At 45.3% G+C, this 21,117-nt stretch overlaps 1 protein-coding gene across 7 annotated transcripts in view; it reads left to right on the top strand.

The window, feature by feature from the left end:
- BCAS3 (BCAS3 microtubule associated cell migration factor) overlaps positions 1-21,117 on the top strand; it is a 1,710,065-nt gene that overhangs the window by 236,644 nt on the left and 1,452,304 nt on the right. For all 7 annotated transcript variants that reach the window (XM_073573260.1, XM_073573307.1, XM_073573290.1 and 4 more), the window contains one exon: positions 2,066-2,173. In XM_073573260.1, coding sequence (XP_073429361.1) covers positions 2,066-2,173 — 108 coding nt within the window. The remainder of the gene's footprint in view (positions 1-2,065; positions 2,174-21,117) is intronic.

Here is a 21,117-nt window from a genome sequence, read left to right as displayed (position 1 = left end):
TCCCCTCCGGTTTGAGTCCTACATACGAGCGTAGGACTCTGGTTTCTGTGTCCTCACATTGCCAGAGTTGTGTACAATGTAGCTAAGGCTAGTTTTACACTTGCTACTTCCTCCTTTCTTCCTCTGCCTACGCTCCGCCTGCTGCCGCATGCGTCCAGTGTTTCACTGCGTACCTATCTTTAACATTGGGTACGCAGGGACATGCGATGTGTGCGGATGTGTACGGCGACCGCACGGAAACTCATGTATATTAACACACATCCTGGTATATGCCCCTTATCCTGTTATATGCCCCCAATCCTAGAATATGCCCCCCCCATTCAGATATATGTATATATATATATATATATATATATATATATATATATATATATATATATTTTATTTATTTATTTGACTCACTTTTATATAGAGTCATTAATTCCACAGCGCTTGTCAAATATTATTGACACTGTCCTCATTGGGGCTCATAATCTAGAATCCATATTAGTATGTCTTTTGAATGTGGGAGGAAACTGGAGAACACGGAGGAGAATCACACAAACACGGGGAGAACATACAAACTTCTTGCAGATGTTGTCCTTCCTGGGATTTCAACCCAGAACCCCAGCGCTGCAAGGCTGCAGTGCTAACCACTGAGCCACTGTGCTGCCCTTGTATTTGTTCCCCCCATCCTGGTACATGTCCCCCCCCATCATGAATTATGTTTCCCCATACTGGTATATGTCCCCAATCCTGGTAAATATGCCCCATCCTTGTAAATGTCACTCCATCATTATATATATGCACCCTCATCCTGGTATACAATATGCCCCACTTTCTGCCTGTGCCGCCGTTCAATGCATGGAAAGAAAAAAAAACACAATAAACATTGTTACTCACCTTCCTTCCTCTCCCCCACAGATTCCTTCCTCTCCCCCGCAGAGACGTATTCTGAAGCTAGCCACTGATTTCAGTGTCCAAACGACAGGGGGCACATGACATCACTGCCATGTGCCCAATCGCATGTACGCTGACATCAGCTGCCGGCCTCTGATTGGCCAGCAGTGTGTATTGCGGCTCACGTACCCTGCAAGTTCATGCACTGCAATACACTTCAACTGGATGTGTGTCTGAGGACGCAGATCCAGCTGAAGTAAGGACTGGCATCGCCGGACTCCTTACCCGCCAGCCCCGATCTACTGATGCAGAACGGTGATGACACGCGTGCCATAGGTTCGCCACCGCTGCCTTAAGCTGTCTCCTCCTCCTTCCCCAGGAGGCTTGGGACAGAAATAAACACGTAAGACAAACAGGGATAACTAAGAGCAATTAATATACAAAACACTAACCAAAGGTAGAGATGTTTATAGGGAGGAGCAGGAATGTACAAACCAAAAAGGAATAGGAAAATGAGGAAAGCATACCAGACCATGTCCCAGCACGGTCAGACACAGCCATTACACAGTACACAGCAGAGGCACATTTATAAGATTATCTCAGCACAGGGACATTTTATTTAAACACATCCAGTTGTGGAACTTATTCTTATTCCATGATCTGTTGATTAACATGTACTAGAAGAATGATGTTTTTATAAGCAGCAAAGATCATTTCACCTGAAGGACAAGCATTTTTGCTCATTTGTTGGGTGAACGACGTCCTGTTTAGACTGTGAGGTTATTATGAAGCGGGAAATCCTAGGAGCAATCGTTTAAAATAATTTTGCAGTGTAAATGGACCTAAATAAAAAACAGATAAAAGTTGCAAACACAACTGTTAGAACAGATTCTTAGCTAATTTCATTTTTAATGAAACCCAATTGCAACAATTGTATTCAGACCCAAAAGACATGCTTTTTAAGTAAAACAAGAAAAAATTGCCCCTGAATGTCCGTATCCACTGTGCTACATTTTTTTTAAATTGGACAGTCCCTGTAATTAAAATGGCTTCTTCATATGCACCCAGATGCAAAACCTGGTTTATTATCTATTATGTGATGGTACATCTCATATTTAAAGAAATGCAACTATTCTACACAATTTATATATGTGTTTTAAATATGCATTTTGTTTATTTTTTTTAGCACAAGCCAACCATTTTGCTGTGTGGATTTATACTCTTTGCGGACTGGAGAGATGGTAAAATCAATTCAGTTCAAAACACCAATCTATGATCTTCATTGCAACAAAAGGTAAGATATTAAAGTATGAGTATCACATAAAGCAAGTAAGAAGGAAAATAAAAAAGTAGAATATGTCTAAGAATTTGGCATTTGATGTGAAAAGCTAGCAGAGAAATTCAGATACTCTGTGGCAGTGTTTCCCAAACTCCAGTCATAACAGCCCCCCAAATCATGTTTTCAAGATATCCCTAGTATTGCATAGGTGGGAGAACCTGTGGCAATTTCTGATGCCTTGATAATAATTATTATTATTTATTTATATAGAACCATTAATTCCATGGTGCTGTACATGAGACAGGGTTACATTAAAATACAAGTATCACTTACAGTAAACAAACCAACAATGACAGACTGGTACAGAGGGAAGAGAACCTTGCGGGCTTACATTCTACAGGATTTTGGGGAAGGAGACAGTTGTTTGGGGGTTGCAGTAGCTCTTATGGTGTTGAGGTGGTCGCGTGGTCATTACAGGTTGTAAGCTTTTTAGAAGAGATGGGTTTTCAGGTTCTGTCTGAAGAATCCAAATGTGGTGGATAACCGGACGTGTTGGGACACAGAATTTCAGAGGATGGGGATATTCGGAAGGAATCTTGGAGGCGATTGGGTGAGGAGCGAATAAGCGTGGAGGGGGGAAGGAGGTTTTGGGAGGACCGGAGATTACGTGAGGGAAGATATTGAGAGATTAGTTCAGAAATATACGGAGGAGAAAAGGTTATGGATGGCTTTCTAGGTCAGTGTTAGTAGTTTAAACTGGATACCCTGGGAGATTGGGAGCTAGTGAAGGAATTTGCAAAGAGGGGAAGTAGGAGTGTAATGAGGAGAGAGATTAATAAGTCGTGCAGCAGAGTTAAGGACGGACTGGAGGGGTGTGAGAGTGTTAGAAGGTAGGCCACAGAGGAGGATGTTGCAGTAGTCGAGGCAGGAGATGATTAGGGCATGCACAAGCATTTTGGTAGAGTGAGGGTTGAGGAAAGGACGGATTCTAGAAATATTTTTGAGCTGGAGGTGACAGATGGCGAGATCTTGGATGTGCAGTTTGAAGGTCAGGATGAGTCAAGGGTTACTCCGAGGCAGGGGATTTCCGGGAAGGGGGAAAGTGTGAGTTAATTTATTGTGATACATACACTGCGTCTAGAATTATTAGGCAAGTTGTATTTGAGATGATTCTTTTTATTATTTAACAACAACTATGTTCTCAATCAACCCAAAAGACTCATAAATATCAAAGCTTAATATTTTGGAAGTTTGAATGTTTTTTTTTTTAGATTTGGCTATCTTAGGAGGATATCTGTTTGTGCATGTAACTATTACTGTGCAGAATTATTAGGCAACTTAATAAAAACCAAATATATACCCATCTCACTTGTTTATTTTCACCAGGTAAACCAATATAACAACACAAAATTTAGTAAACATTTCTGACATTAAAAAAAAAAAAAAAAAAATCAGTGACCAATATAGCCACCTTTCTTTACGATGACACTCAAAAGCCTTCCATCCATAGATTCTGTCAGTTGCTTGATCTGGTTACGATCAACGTTGCGTGCAGCAGCCACCACAGCCTCCCTGCAACTGTTCCGAGAGGTGTACTGTTTTCTCTCCTTGTAGATCTCACATTTTATGAGGGACCACAGGTTCTCTATGGCAGGGGTCCCCAACCGCCGGTCCGCGGCCCAGCACCGGGCCGCTGCAGTGCCCTTGTCGGTCTGCGGACACAAGGGGAGCCAGGGGCGGTCAGTGACATAGCGGGGGCTGGGGCAGCGCGCAGCAATTCTTAGATTGCCTTCATGTGTAGCGGCGACCAGGGAGCGATCAAAGCAGCTCCGCTGCCTGCAAGAGGGAATAGCAGGAGCGGAGCTGCAAGGACCAGTCCAGCTTCCTGCCCGCCGCCCGCGCTTCCTGTCTCTGACTGACACAGAGAGGAGCGCGCCGCTGAATGACGTCATCATTCAGCGGCCGCTGCTGTGTCAGAGCGAGGAAGCGCGGGCAATGCTGCGGACAGGTGACAGGAGAGAAGTGTATATATAATGTGTGTATGTATGTGTGTGTATATGTATGTCTGTGTGTGTATGTATGTTTGTCTGTGTTTGTATAGGTTAGCCTGGCCCTGGAGGAGATGGGGACATGAGGAGAAGACCGTGATGGGGAGAGAAGGCCATGATGCCTGGGGTGATGGGAGAAGGCCATGATGGGGGTGATGGAGAGAAGGCATTGATGGGAGTGATGGGGAGAAGGCAATCATGGCAGTGATGGGGTGAAGGGAGTGATGGGGTGAAGGCAATGATGGGGTGATGGAGCAGGCAATGATGGGTGTGATGGAGCACTCATTCAAAACCTATGGTGAGTTGAGTCACATTATAAATGTTATTTAATTATAAGTATGCACTGCTACACTACAACTGTGTCCATAGCCCCGCCCCCTTATGACCAAAGCCCCGCCCCTGCCACACCTCCATCCCCACCCTGCCGGGCCATGGAAGAATGGTCTTGCTTGAAACCGGTCCCTGGTGCAAAAAAGGTTGGGGACCACTGCTCTATGGGGTTCAGATCAGGTGAACAAGGGGGCCATGTCATTATTTTTTCTTCTTTTAGACCTTTACTGGCCAGCCACGCTGTAGAGTATTTGGATGCATGTGAAAGAGCATTGTCCTGCATGAAAATCATGTTTTTGTTGAACGATACCAACTTCTTCCTGTACCACTGCTTGAAGAAGGTGTCTTCCAGAAACTGGCAGTAGGTCTGGGAGTTGAGCTTCACTCCATCCTCAACCCAAAAAGGTCCCACAAGTTCATCTTGATGATATCAGCCCATACCAGTACCCCACCTCCACCTTGCTGGCGTCTGAGTTGAAGTGGAGCTCTCTGCCCTTTACTGATCCAAACTCGGGCCCATCCATCTGGCCCATCAAGAGTCACTCTCATTTCATCAGTCCATAAAACCTTACAAAAATCTGTCTTAGCATTTTGACATTTTATCTTATGTTTCTTGTTCAAAGGTGGTCGTTTTTCAGCCTTCCTTACCTTGCCCAAGTCCCCGAGTATGGCACACCTTGTGCTTTTTGATGCTCCAGTAACGTTGCAGCTCTGAAATATGGCAAAACTGGTGTCAAATGGCATCTTGGCAGCTTCACGCTTGATTTTCCTCAATTCATGGGCAGTTATTTTGAGCCGTTTTGTTATCAACACGTTTCTTGCGACCCTGTTGGCTATTTGCCATGAAACGCTTGATTGTTCAGTGATCATGCTTCCACAGTTTGGCAAGTTCAAGACTGCTGCATCCCTCTGCAAGACATCTCAGAATTTTTGACTTTTCAGAGTCCGTCAAATCTTTCTTCTGACCAATTTTGCCAAAGGAAAGGAAGTTGCCTAATAATTAAGCACACCTTATATAGGGTGTTGATGTCATTAGACCACACCCCTCCTCATTACAGAGATGCAAATCACCTGTTTTACATAATTGGCAGTTGGCTTTCAAGCCTATACAGCTTGGAGTAGGACAACATGTATAAAAAGGATGATATGATCAAAATACTCATTTGCCTAATAATTCTGCACAGTGTAGACCAGGTAGGGAAGGTATGCGAGATGGAGGAAAGATTATTAGTTCAGATTTGTCCACATTGAGCTTGGGGAAGCAAGAGGAGAAGGAGGATATGGATGATAGACACTATGGGATTCTGGACAGCAGAGAAGTGACATCTGGGCCAGAGAGGTAGATCTGAGTGTCATCAGCATATAGATGGTTCTGGAAGCCATAGGACTTTGAGTTGTCCCAGGCCAAGGGTATAGATTGAGAAGAGAAAGGGTCCTAGTAACAGAGCCTTGAGGGACACCAGCAGAGAGAGGGCAATTAGGTAGTGTGGGAGTAAGAAACGCTAAATGTGCGGTTGGTAAAGTATGAGGAGATCCAGGATAGGGCAAAGTCATTGACACCAAAGGAAGAGTGGATCTGTAGTAGGAGGCAGTAGTCAACTGTGTCGAAGGCAGAGGACAGGTCTAGAAGGAGGAGTATAGAGCATTGTCTGTTAGCTTTGGCTGTAAGAAAGTTGTTAGTAAGTTTGGTCAGGGCAGTCTCAGTGGAATGGTGGGAACAGAAGTCAGATTGTAGGTTGTCGAAGAGCGAGTTAGATGCAAAGAGAGTGGAAAGTTCAGCATGGACGTGCTGCTCAAGGAGTTTGGAAGCAAATGGGAGCAAAGATACGGGGCGACAGCTGGACATAGCGCTGGGGTCAAAGGATGACTTTTTGAGGATGAGTGTGATTGTGGCATGTTTGAAAGCAGAAGGGAAGGTACCAGAAGTTAGTGATATGTTGAAGAGATGGGTTAAAGATGGGATAAGTGTAGTGGTGAGGTTGGGGAGGGGATAGGATGGGATCCAGGTGTGAGGTGTGATTTGGAGAGAAGATGAGCAAGCTCTCCAGTGATTTTGGAGAGGGAAGTTATGGGGTTAGGGCATTGGTCTGGTATACAAAGGGGTTGTGGTGGTCGGACAACAAAGACATGCCTTGTTTGGTCTAATTTTTGTAGTGCTTTTCAATGTCCTCAGAGGTTAGGGAAATCAGAGAGGGCAGTGGTGGGTGGAGAAGGGAGTTGTGTTGAACAACTGTTTGGGGTAGTGGGATAAGGAAGATACAATGGATGTAAAGTAGGCCTGTTTAGCAGAGCTGACTTGAATGTAAGGGTTGCTTAATTGAATGAGGTGAAGTCGTCTTGCGAGTGCGTTTTCTACCAACGCCGCTTTGCAATTCTGGATACTTGCCAAACCTTTTTAGTGATGTTATTGTGCCAGGGTTGTCTATTGATTCGTCACACTCTGCTATGCATGACAGGGGCGACCAAGTCAATGACTGATGCAAGAGTGGCATTGTAGAAACTAGTAGCAGTGTCTGTGTCACGGAGTGAAGCTATGGAGGGCAGTGGTAGAATAGTCAGAGAGTCTACGAGTGTCTAGATGTTTGAAGTTTCTGTGGGGGTGCGCAAGTTGGTGGACATTAGTGACAGATGAGGAGGACAGTGATGAGAATGTGAGTAGATGGTGGTCAGATAAAAGGAGCGGGGAGGATGTGAAGTTAGGAAGCAGAGAGGGGTGAAGACTAGGTATAATGTATGTCCATCTGTGTGGGTGGCTGAGGAGGAGCACTGAGTAAGTCCAAAAGATTAAGTGAGCGACAGGAGTTTTGAGGCTGCTGACTGGTGGGTGTCAATGGGGATGATGGTGGGAATGTCAGCAGAGAGAAAGTGAAGAAGCCAGGTGGAGAACTGGTCAATAAAGGTAGTAGTCGGGCCCAGAGGTCGGTATATGACGGCCACTTCGAGGTTGGAGGGAGAGTAAATGCGGACAGAGTGGACTTCAAAAGAGGGGAGGATAAGGGAGGTTAGGTAGAGGTGGGATTGGGTTAAAGGTTCAGTTGGAAGAAAGAAGAAGGCCCACTCATCCTCCATGTCTGTTGCCAGAGCGAGGAGTGTGGGTGAAGTGAAGGCCGCCATAACATAGCGCAGCAGGGGAGGCTGTGTCAGAGTGTGTCAGCCATGTTTCGGTGAGGCCCAGTAAGGAAAAATTATGAGAGGTAAAGAGGTCGTGAATCACATGTAGTTTATTGAAGATGGAGTGGGCATTCCAGAGTGATCCAGAGAGGGGGAGTAGGGTGGTGGGAGTCAAGGGCACAGATTTGAAGTGGGCGAGATTTCAGGTGTTTATATTAAGTTGGGAGCGATAGGAGGGGGTAGTAATGGGAGGTATGAGCTGTGGGGGTCCAGGTTTCTGAGATAAGTCGCCAGCAGTGAGGAGAAGCAGAGAGTGGGAGAGCAGGTGGGAGAAGGAGAGTGGGCGGCTAGTTTTATGTTTTAGTAGGAGAGATGTGATGTTGAGGAGGAGGTCAGGTGGGGAGGCAAGAGGGAAGGAGAGATTATTACTTGGTTAGAGGGTGCTGGGGTTTGTGGATAGCGATGGAGAGTGAGGAGTAATGGAGCCCAAACTGTTAGAGCGTATCTCAGCTTAATGAGAGTAAGTGTGGAAGAAGGAGAAAGAAATTTAGTACATTTAAGAACAGTGGTTAGGCGTACCTTCTGTTCACTTCTGGTTCTTTTCTGGCATATTTCTGCTGTATCCTTATTGAGCCATCCTTATGGAGACAGACCACTGTCAGAAAGACCAGTGACACAATTTATAACAAGCTAATTGCAGCAGGGAGTCTGATCACAGACACAGGAGGGGACAATTAGAATCCATATTGGAAAATGCAAAATGAAATAGTCAGATCCAATTGGATAGATGAAGCCAAATGTGTGTTAGCATCAAGGAATTATGGTGAGAAACCATTAATGACAGACAGATACAGGGTGAGTGGGGTCAGGAAATATGGGTGTTGATATTGCAGCCAGTGAACATACCATTAATGACAGACCGATATAGGGTGAGTAGGGTCAGCAAATATGGTTGAAGATTTACAGCCAGTGAGCATACCATTAATGACAGACAGATATAGGGTGAGTGGGGTCAGGAAATATGGGTGATGATATTTCAGCCAGTGAACATACAATTACATCACCTCCCTAGTATTGCACAAGTGAGAGAACCTGTGGCAATTTCTGATGCCTTGATAATAATTCCATCACCTATGCAATACTAAGAAAAACCTGAAAACAGCATTAAAGGGGTTTTCCCACAAACAAGGTGCATTTTAATTAATACATTTTAGAATAGTAAGTTCTCCAGTTGGGTATGTTAAAAAATGTTTCTGTTCTGAGATAGTCTTTTAAATGTGCTCCTACTGTATTATGTACTTTGTAATGAATGTATCCAACTATGCACAGATACTCCATTTCATGGTAGGCACATACAACAGCTCTTATGATAAGAGAGTATACACACAAAACAGCAGGAGCTCATTTGTGATCTCACTGAAGCTCCCAAGACACTGACTTGATTTTGATGATCAGATAACAGAAACACTCCTGTGAAAAACTGGCAGAGAAATGTTACCTCAGAAAGCAGTAGTGAACCCCTACTGTATACTCTGTATACTCACTTATCCTAAACCAGGACCTGAGGTATGTACTGACCACAAGCTGCAGCAGCTCTGCATGGTTGGATACTGCAAATTAAAATGTATAGCAGGGGCACATTTGTAATATTATCTCAGCACAGGAACATTTTTTAACACATCCAATTGTGGAACTTAATATTATTTTAACACCTGTTTATTAAAATGTACTTTGTTCATGGGAGAACCCTTTTCAGAAAGATTCTGAATTGATAAATGTTGATCATTGGCGCTGGTTAGCATAAAGAATTAGGCAGTACACTGTGATGTGTCAGTGTAGTAGCCTACAGGGTAGTCTTTAACTGCATAAGTATGAATATCAGTATCTATATAAAAACAAACAGTAAAAAAAAGGACTGTAACAAGGTTCAGAAATATGCCAAAGTAGAAATAAAAAATAGAGGAGGGAGGTGCAAGGGTGTATTGCGGCAGTGGTAAATGAGTTCCAGCCAAAAGAAGGGCACAGAGAGTGGGCAGCAGAATCAGTACAGTGAGAGTCAGAAAACATATTGAGTCACACTATTGACTTCTGTCCACACTGACCCAGTTGCTTTTGCCTGGAGGGCAATGTCTTAATATATTAGTTGTTTGGCTAGAATTATCCCATCTCCTAAGTATTTAAATCTAAAAATTGACATGTCAAAGTTTGAAACAGTAGTCTTCCAATTTGGTCCGCTCCAAAGTTTTGGACAGTCTGTTCCTTTGAAAAGAAATGTACACACTGGTGAAATGTAAAATTATTAGCGATTGATTGAATCTGTCACATTGACAGAGGTTTCCCAGACTTAAATTGAATTAAGCTGTGGCGGATTTCACTTGGTATGATTTTCTTGCCCTATTTCTGTTTTTTGTCAAGCAGAAATGTGACTTTGATTTTCTAACATATTGGTCAACAAGACCAAATATGTTTTCTCATTTATGTCATGTTTCCTCGGTCTGTTTGTACAGAACTGTAAACATGTAACCCAAGAGCATGAAATTTGATAATGAGAGCACAGTGGAGAGAGGAGCGTCTTGCTGTCTTTCATCTGGACTTTTTTTGTTTTCCGCTAAACAAAAGATTCCAACATTAAATATGTTTCCAAAAATCTGATATATCCTATGCACTGTGTACATTCGTGTGTAACTCCACAGCACAGTTTTCCCTGTTACCCAAGTGTGTGTTTATTAATATATCACTTTACCAGCATAGTAATGAAAGAAAATAATCAAATCAACATATACTCGATTCACATGATTTAAGAAAATACAGTGCCTACAAGTAGTATTCAACCCCCTGCAGATTTAGCAGGTTTACACATTCGGAATTAACTTGGCATTGTGACATTTGGACTGTAGATCAGCCTGGAAGTGTGAAATGCACTGCAGCAAAAAAGAATGTTATTTCTTTGTTTAATTTTTTTTTAAATTGTGAAAAGTTTATTCAGAGGGTCATTTATTATTCAACCCCTCAAACCACCAGAATTCTGTTTGGTTCCCCTAAAGTATTAAGAAGTATTTCAGGCACAAAGAACAATGAGCTTCACATGTTTGGATTAATTATCTCTTTTTCCAGCCTTTTCTGACTATTTAAGACCCTCCCCAAACTTGTGAACAGCACTCATACATGGTCAACATGGGAAAGACAAAGGAGCATTCCAAGGCCATCAGAGACAAGATCGTGGAGGGTCACAAGGCTGGCAAGGGGTACAAAACCCTTTCCAAGGAGTTGGGCCTACCTGTCTCCACTGTTGGGAGCATCATCCGGAAGTGGAAGGCTTATGGAACTACTGTTAGCCTTCCACGGCCTGGACAGCCTTTGAAAGTTTCCTCCCGTGCCGAGGCCAGGCTTGTCCGGAGAGTCAAGGCTAACTCAAGGACAACAAGGAAGGAGCTCCGGGAAGATCTCATGGCAGTGGGGACATTGGTTTCAGTCAATACCATAAGTAACGTACTCCACCGCAATGGTCTCCGTTCCAGACGAGCCCGTAAGGTACCTTTACTTTCAAAGCATCATGTCAAGGCTCGTCTACAGTTTGCTCATGATCACTTGGAGGACTCTGAGACAGACTGGTTCAAGGTTCTCTGGTCTGATGAGACCAAGATCGAGATCTTTGGTGCCAACCACACACGTGACGTTTGGAGACTGGATGGCACTGCATACGACCCCAAGAGTACCATCCCTACAGTCAAGCATGGTGGTGGCAGCATCATGCTGTGGGACTGTTTCTCAGCCAAGGGGCCTGGCCATCTGGTCCGCATCCATGGGAAGATGGATAGCACGGCCTACCTGGAGATTTTGGCCAAGAACCTCCGCTCCTCCATCAAGGATCTTAAGATGGGTCGTCATTTCATCTTCCAACAAGACAACGACCCAAAGCACACAGCCAAGAAAACCAAGGCCTGGTTCAAGAGGCAAAAAATCAAGGTGTTGGAGTGGCCTAGTCAGTCTCCTGACCTTAACCCAATTGAAAACTTGTGGAAGGAGCTCAAGATTAAAGTCCACATGAGACACCCAAAGAACCCACATAACTTGGAGAAGATCTGCATGGAGGAGTGGGCCAAGATAACTCCAGAGACCTGTGCCGGCCTGATCAGGTCTTATAAAAGACGATTATTAGCTGTAATTGCAAACAAGGGTTATTCCACAAAATATTAAACCTAGGGGTTGAATAATAATTGACTCACACTTGTATGTTAAAAATGTATTAAAATTTAACTGAGCAACATAACTTTTTGGTTTGTAAGATTTATGCATCTGTTAATAAATCCTGCTCTTGTGTGAAGTTTGAAGGCTCTAACTTATTTACATCTTATCAAACCTGCTAAATCTGCAGGGGGTTGAATACTACTTGTAGGCACTGTATATCCCATCTGAGTGAACTTGTTACCTTGGTCTCCAAACAGTTTTTACGTGGACAGCAAATGTACATATAATAGAGAACAAACAAAGTAAGCCTGTATATCTTGGGGTATGTGCACCATTTTGATTATTTTGCTTTTGTGTCTCCTTATAACAACCATCAAGGACTTGTCTTTTGCTTAAAAGGGTTGTTTGAATGCAGCGCAGCCTGCCAATCACTGTGATGAAGACTGGGAAACTTGGGAGCACTCTTCTCATGTATACCTCCATATTTACCTACCTATGTAACACATTCATATTTTTTGGGATATTTTTGTCTCATGGGACAGCCGACCTGTTCCCATATTATACAACCTACAATAAGTAAACCGGAGTAACACCGTCAGTGTAAAATACTTAATTTTTACTTATTACATGATTATAACGTAAGTGTAAAAAAAACTGTAAAAAAACAGAAAACGTCCAACAGAGGTAGCAACCACACAGGATACCTTTCAATTAGTTGTAATTATTCATGATGTAATATAAATACATGCCTAGTAGGGCCCACCTGTTATATAGACACAGTAAAGTAAGTGTTACAAGTGGAAGGTATACCCATAAAAAAATACAGCTCTAGAAATGCAATAATTTTAATGAATAGGAGTTATGTAAAGCCAAAAAATGTACCACTACATGAAAGTGGACTTAATGGGGTTTTACACATAGCGATTTCGCTATAACGTCACCGATTTTGTGATGTTTTAGCGATATCGCTATGTGTGATACTTACCTCCGACCGGCTCCCCTGCTGTCCATCGCTGATCGCGTGAGAATGTCCGGCTCCATTTCTCGTCGGGCGCTTTCTGCTGGGCTTCCTGCTGTGACGACGAGCGATGCGTGTAGGCGGGCGGACGTCAGGATCGCTGTGTGTGAAAGGTGAGTATCTTGCGTTGCGTCGCTGCTGCATCGCTGTGAGGTCTGCCTGTGTGACAGCTCACTAGTGATCATTTAGCGATGCACCAGCGATCCTGACCGGCTCGGATCGCTGATGCATCGCTAAATGTAAACGGCCCTTTAGTCCTACTGAAAGGTGTTAATAGTTAGTAAATGTACACAAAAAGATAATATAGAGAGCTCAAGGACACATATAAAATAAGTCTTAAATAGAGACAAAAATGAGGTTTTCTAAGTGAAATATTCTTTATGATTAGGAGTTGTGCAAAGTAAAAAATGTACTGCTACATGACAGTGGACATAGTCCTACTGAGAGGTGTTATTAGTTGATAAGTGTACTCAAAAACAATACATATAGCTGTAGAACACAATATAAAACCAATGATGGTGTATGACAGCCATGCTTGTTGTGAGTTCCTTCTCTGGTTCACCAGTTGTGAGTTCTCCTTCCAGACTCCCTCTGGTGGTAACATGAGGTAGTGAGGCTGATTTGATCGTTGGAGATCTGCCACCTGAGAATGAGGATGACGATTGGACTTCAGGAGACTCAGATTGGATTTAAGACAGCCGACGTCCTATTCGGTTGCTGGTGATTCCTTCTGCTTGTCAGGTTTTGGTTCTCAGCTCTGTTCCAGTCAGCTCAAGCTAAGTTTCTCTGTTATTGTTCTCACTTGATTTTGTTGGTCTATTCAGTTTTTTGTGGTCAGCCAGCCTCGGCTTGGGCTGTGCTGAATTTCCACTCTTATTTATCTGTATTTGCCAATTTGCTTTTTGTCCCTTATTAGATGGGCCTCTTTTTGCTCTGTCTCAGAATATTTCAGAGTGCTGATATAGTGGGAGAAGTCTAGTGACTTCAGGGTTAATTTTGTTAACAGAAGTGTTGGACATTATTTTTGTAGGGTTTTTTGCAGATTGCAGACAGTGTCTTTCCTTTCCTCTCCTGTCTAGTTAGTTTGGGCCCCATCGTTTGCTCAGCTTATTTTCCTACCTGTGTTTGTGTTTTCATCTTGTTGGGCTGTCTATTCCTTTGGGGTCTGCTCTGGGGCATTTAGTTTTCCCTTTTCTTGCTTTAGGCTTATTTAGTCCTCCGGCCGTGACAAGGCATCTAGGTTCATCGTAGGCACGCTCCACGGCTGCTGCTAGTTGTGTGGTAGGATCAGGGATCTGCAATCTGCATAGTTACCAACCTCTCTGGTTTTTCTGGGCTTAGCATGTTTAGGTTTTTTCCTCCTCGGTGACCCATTAATAACAGAATCACCAGCCATACCGCAGATTCTAGGGTACTCAAAAGCAAGAAAGAGTTGTTAAAAAAAAAAAAAAGTGTCAGAATGTTTTTTATACATATATATATTTTCCTCTTTTTTTCTGGGGCCGTAGGAGGCTTTTTTTTTTTTCTAATGGAGATTAAGCAATTGTCTGATTGTGTGGAGCAACTTGCTGCTGAAGTACAGAGAATTTCCACCTACCTCATTCAGTCACATGCTGCTGAACCTAAGTTCCCTACTCCTGATGTGTTTTTTGGGGATCGGTCTAAATTTCTGAATGTTAAGAATAATTGTAAATTATTTCTTGCCTTGAAGCCTAAGTCATCGGGGAGCTCTGCGCAGCAGGTTAAAATTGTCATCTCCTTGCTGCGCGGCGATCCCCAGGATTGGGCTTTTTCTCTGACACATGAAAATCCTATTCTGACTAATGTGGATGCATTTTTTCAAGCCTTGGGGTTGTTGTATGATGAACCTAATGCTGTTGATCAAGCTGAGAGAACCCTGTTAGCATTAAAGCAGGGTCAGGATTCTGCAGAGTTATACTGTCAAAAATTCCGAAAGTGGGCGGTCCTTACTACATGGAATGATAGTGCATTAGCAGCTCTCTTTCGGAAGAGTTTATCAGAGACCGTAAAAGATGTTATGGTGGGATTTCCTGTTCCCTCTGGTCTCGTTGATTCTATGTCATTAGCCATTCAAGTTGATTGGCGTTTACGTGAACGTAAAACTACACGGGAGGCGCTGCCACCTTTTGAACAAACGTCTGAACCTAACGCACTTCCTATTTAGATTTAGTGCTTTCCGCCATCCCTAACATTATACTAGCGCCAGGGTCTGGCTTGTAATGGCGGACCTGCAGCAGCTGCAGCGGTACATTCGGCAGCTGGAGAGCAGGTTGGCGGCTATCGAGAGCTCCACCTCAGCTGCGAATGCTACGGTAGCCGCTGCTCAGGCAGTCGCAGAGGCTGTCTCACGCGTGCCCACACTCATGCCTCTGCCGACAATATCTCACCTCCCGCTCCCCGACAAGTTTTCGGGTGACAGCACCACCTGTAGGGGATTTGTGAGTCAGTGCTCTATCCAGCTTGATTTACTGGCTGCACAGTTCCCTACAGAGCAGGCTAAGGTGAGGTTTATTGTTTCTTTTATCTGGCAGGGCATTAGAGTGGGCTACGCCATTGTGGGAGCGTGATGATCCCGTGGTTCAGGGGGCTGCTCAGTTCCTCACGGCTCTGAAGCAGGTATTTTTGGGACCACGGATCACGCACGACACCTCTCCAATTATTGGCCCTAACACAGGGGTCTCTCTCGGTCAGCCATTATGCCGTCCGATACCGGACATTGGCTTCCGAACTAGAGTGGCCCGATAAAGCACTCATCCCTGTGTTTTGGAGAGGGTTAGCAGAGCATGTCAAAGATGCTCTAGCAACCAGAGAGGTCCCCACAAGTCTGGAGGAAGTGATTGCCATCTCTACCCGCATTGACCTCCGATTTACGGAGCGCGGGCTGGAACGTGCGCATTCCAGACGAAGGGTTAACTTGGCTCCCACCTTCACCAAGCCGCTAAGATCTCCCGCTCAGGAGCTTACACCCTCCGAACCTATGAAGGTGTCTCGCGCCGGCCCCAAGCCACGTCCGGTGCGAAGCTCCGCACGTTGTTACCAGTGCCGGCAGTTTAGTCACTCGGCTAGCACGAGTCCTCGTCAGAAAAAAGATCACGTCCAGTGATCGTAGATGGTGGTCAGGCAAATATGAAACCCTTTTCTCCCAAACCGGTATTCCAAGGGACATTAGATAGCGGGGCCTCCACCTGGGAGTTAGAGGTTACCGTGGATTCCAGGGCTGAGGTGAACTTTATGTCCTCGACCTTCGCCCAGAAACACGCTATTCCACTGGTGTTACTGCCCCAACCTCTGACCATCAGGGTGGTTTATGGTGCACCTTTACCATCTCAGGTGACCCACCAGACGGCCCCACTCGGGCTCTCAATCTCACCCTCTCATCGTGATATTCTGTCCTTGTTCATTTTCCCAGATGGCATCGATCAGGTGCTTCTCGGAGTTCCCTGGCTCCATTGTCACTCCCCTCTTATTGATTGGGCTTCAGGGAATATACTGGGTTGGAGCAAGGACTGTGAGGGAAGGTGCCTGAGAGGCAGTGTTCAGGTAGCTTCCACTGAAGTGCCTGCGGATCTCTCCGCGCTTCCTATACCTTACCACCAGTACGCGGACATCTTCTGTAAAAAATCTGCGGAGATGCTCCCGCCGCACCGTCCTTATGATTGCCTGATAGATCTTCTGCCAGGCACTGAACCTCCTAGAGGCTGTGTGTATCCGCTGTCACTCCCTGAGACAGAGGCTATGTCTCAATATATCCTGGAGAACCTGGTTAGAGGTTTTATAAGAAAGTCGGTGTCGCCGGCTGGTGCAGGGTTCTTCTTTGTGCAGAAGAAGAGTGGAGAGTTACGTCCCTGCATTGACTACAGAGGTCTCAACGCCATAACAGTTAAAAATAAATACCCTCTCCCGTTGATCTCTGAGCTATTTGACAGGTTGCGAGGGGCCAGGATCTTTACGAAATTAGATCTACGGGGGGCGTACAACCTGATCCGCATTCGCGAAGGAGACAAGTGGAAGACAGCCTTTAATACCAGGGATGGCCACTACGAATATCTGGTCATGCCCTTCGGCCTTTGTAATGCGCCTGCTGTTTTCCAGGATTTCGTCAACGACGTCTTCCGCGATATGCTCTTCACCTCGGTGGTGGTCTATCTGGATGACATCCTCATCTTCTCGCCAGATTTGACCTCCCACCGGAGAGACGTCTGCAGGGTCTTCGACGGTCTGCGGGCGAACTCTCTTTTTGCCAAGCTGGAGAAGTGCCCGTTTGAGCAGGAGTCCTTGCCGTTCCTGAGCTACATCATCTCGGCCCAGGGGTTGGCTATGGATCCGGCCAAACTGCAAGCAATAATGGACTGGCAGGAACCACACTCACTCAAAGCGGTGCAGCACTTCCTGGGGTTCGTCAACTATTACCGCCAGTTCATACCTCACTTCTCCACACTGATAGCTCCTTTGGTTGCTTGTTATGAATGAGTCACCGAGGAGGAAAAAACAAAAAAGCAAGCTAAGCCCAGAAAACCGGAGAGGTTGGTAACTTACGAATTGCAGACCCCTGATCCTATCCACAACAACTAGCAGTAGCCGTGGAGCGTGCCTACGGTGGTCCTAGACACCTCTTCACGGCCGGAGAACTAAATAAGCCTAAAGAAAGAAAGGGAAAATCTAAACTGCCCCAGAGCTGACCCCAAAGCAATAGACAGCCCCCAACATGTATTGTCGGTGAAACAAGATGAAAACACAGACACAGATAGAAAGATAGGCTGAGCAAACGATGGGGCCCTCACTAACTAGAAAGGACAGGAAAGAAAAGCTGCTGTCTGCAATCACGCAAAAAACCCTGCCAAAAAAAGTCCAACACATCTGATAGAAAAAGGCCCTGAAGTCGCTAGACTTCAAAAACACTATATCAGCACTCAGGCATATTCTGAAGACAGAGCAAAAGAGATCAACTGATCAGAGACAAAATGGGGATTCAGCCCAGTCCCAGCCAGGGCTGGCTGAACACAAAAACGAAGTAAACCAGACAAAAACTCATATGAACAATAGCAGAGAAAACTTAGCTTTAGGAAGGCAGGAACCAAACTGGAAACCAGAAGCCACAGTCAGGAAAAATCAGCAAGAAACTAGGGAGTCGGCTGCCTTAAATCCAATCAGAAACTCCTGATGTCCAATCGCTGTCCTCTTCCTCAGGTGGCCGGTCTCTGCCATTTAGATCAGCTTCATAACCTCCCTTAACCAACAGAGGGAGTTCAGATAGAGAACTCACTACTCATCTGTCAGCACAGCCAGCTCCATAACCCTCACCAGAAGCCAGAGGCAAACCCGAAAATGAGCTCACAACAGTTGCTCTCACAAAGAAAGGAGCTAATCCTAATGCTTGGTCTGAACAGGTCTCCAAGGCCTTCTCATCTCTAAAATCCCATTTCACTGGTGCTCCCATCTAACATCATCCCGATGTTGATAAACCGTTTATCCTGGAGGTGGATGCCTCTTCCGTCGGTGCAGGAGCAGTCCTTTTCCAGAAGGGTTCTCAAGGTCGGAAGCATCCCTGCTTCTTCTTCTCTAAGACCTTCTCACCGGCGGAGAAGAGTTACTCCATCGGGAACAGGGAGCTGCTAGCAATGGAGTTGGCCTTTTCCGAGTGGAGACATCTCCTGGAGGGAGCCCGATTTCCCTTCCAGGTGTATACGAACCATAAAAATCTGGTCTATTTACAAAAGGCCCAGCGCTTGAACTCTCATCAAGCTAGGTGGTCGCTCTTCTTCTCCCGCTTCCGCTTCACCTTGCACTATCTCTGGAGAGAAGAACGTCCGTGCGGATGCTCTCTCGCGCTCGGTGGTCTCAGCGGAGGAAGGGGAGGCTGAGCCACGGCTAATTCTCCCTTCGGAGAGCTTTACGACCGTGGCTCCAGTTGCTCTCGAGTCAGTGCCACCGGGGCAAGACCTTTGTGCCTCCTCAGCTACGGCCGGATGTTCTCGCCTGGGCACACGCGTCCAGGGTGGGTGGTCACTTTGTCAATAAGCGGATCACAGAACTCCTGGCAAGGTCGTATTGGTGGCCACACATGGCTCGAGACACTAAGGAATACATATAAGCATGCGTCTCGTGTGCACGGAACAGGTCCTCTAGACAGAGGCCGGCTGGGTTATTGTAGCCTCTGCCGGTGGTGGATAGACCTTGGGAGATGGTTGGCATGGATTTTGTGGTTGGCCTGCCCAAGTCTGGTGGCAGTATGGTCATCTGTGTGGTCACCGACCATTTTTCTAAAATGGTGCATCTGGTGCCACTCGCATGGTTGCCTTCCGCTCATGGTCTTGCCACACTGTTCATAAAACATGTATTCCGTCTGCATGGCATGCCGGACAAAATTGCTAGTGATCGAGGTCCCCAGTTTGCGTCCCGGTTTTGGAGGGAGCTCTGCAGCCTACTCAGCATTGAGCTAAACCTGTTATGAATGGGTCACCGAGGAGGAAAAAATAACGTAAACATGCTAAGCCCAGAAAAACCAGAGAGGTTGGTAACTATGCAGATTGCAGACCCCTGATCCTACCACACAACTAGCAGCAGCCGTGGAGCGTGCCTACAATGAACCTAGACGCCTCATCACGGCCGGAGGACTAAATAAACCTAAAGCAAGAAAAGGGAAAACTAATTGCCCCAGAGCAGACCCCAAAGGAATAGACAGCCCCCACACAGGTATTGACGGTGAAACAAGATGAAAACACAAACACAGGAAAATAGGCTGAGCAAACGATGGGGCCCAAACTAACTAGAAAGGAGAGGAAAAGGAAGACACTGTCTGCAATCTGCAAAAAACCCTACAAAAATAATGTCCAACACTTCTGATGGCAAAATTAACCCTGAAGTCACTAGACTTCTCCCACTATATCAGCACTCTGAAATATTCTGAGACAGAGCAAAAAGAGGCCAATCTAATCAGGGACAAAAAACAAATTGACAAATACAGATAAATAAGAGTGGAAATTCAGCACAGCCCAAGCCGGGGCTGGCTGACCACAAAAAACTGAATAGACCAACAAAATCAAGTGCGAACATTAACAGAGAAACTTAGCTTGAGCTGACTGGAACAGAGCTGAGAACCAAGACCTGACAAGCAGAAGGAATCACCAGCAACTGAATAGGACGTCGGCTGTCTTAAATCCAATCTGAGACTCCTGAAGTCCAATCGTCATCCTCATTCTCAGGTGGCAGATCTCCACCGATCAAATCAGCCTCACTACCTCCTGTTACCACCAGAGGGAGTCTGGAAGGAGAACTCACAACTGGTGAACCAGAGAATGAACTCACAACAGTACCCCCCCTTGAGGAGGGGTCACCGAACCCTCATCCACGGCACCAGGCCGATCAGGGTGGGCCCGGTGAAATGCACAAACCAATCTATTGGCATGAATATCAGAGGCAGAGACCCAAGAATTATCCTCCTGACCATAACCCTTCCATTTGACCAAATACTGGCGTCTCCGTCTAGCCAAACGAGAATCCAAAATTTTCTCTACCTCATATTCCACATTGCCTTTAACCAACACAGGGTCAGGAGGTGCTGCCATAGGAACCACTGGCTCAACAAACCTCTTCAACAGAGATTTGTGAAATACGTTATGGATCTTGAACGCAACTGGAAGAGCCAATCGAAACGAAACAGGATTAAGAATTTCCAAAATCTTATAAGGACCAATAAATCTTGGCTTAAATTTAGGAGATGCCACCTTCTTAGGAATATTCTTAGACGACAACCAAACCATATCACCCACTTTAAACCGGGGACCAATGGTCCTATGCCGGTTGGAAAATCGCTGGGCCTTTTCCTGAGAGAGTGACAACTTATCCACCACTTGGTCCCATGTCTGCTGCATTCTCTTAACCAAAGTGTCCACACCTGGGCAGGACGAAGATTCCACTTGCCCTGAAGAAAATCGAGGATGAAACCCAAAATTACAGAAAAAGGGTGACATCAAGGGTAAAAATGAGACCCAATCATCCTGATCAGCAGATATAAAACATCTCAAATAAGACTCCAAGGTCTGGTTTGTTCTCTCAGTCTGTCCATTGGTCTGGGGATGAAACGCGGAGGAGAAGGATAACTGAATTCCCAGATTGGAACAAAAGGCTTTCCAGAATCTGGAAACAAACTGGACTCCTCTGTCGGACACAATGTTCTCAGGAATCCCATGTAACCGAACCACCTGTTGTAAAAACAAGGGCCCCAACTCAGCGGAAGATGGCAA

This window comes from Dendrobates tinctorius, unplaced genomic scaffold, assembly GCF_039654945.1.
Source record: "Dendrobates tinctorius isolate UK_male_01 unplaced genomic scaffold, ASM3965494v1 ptg000007l, whole genome shotgun sequence".
In the NCBI taxonomy this organism is placed as follows: domain Eukaryota; kingdom Metazoa; phylum Chordata; class Amphibia; order Anura; family Dendrobatidae; genus Dendrobates; species Dendrobates tinctorius.
Note: the sequence above shows the minus strand (reverse complement) of the source record. Positions and strands in the feature narration are given on the sequence as shown.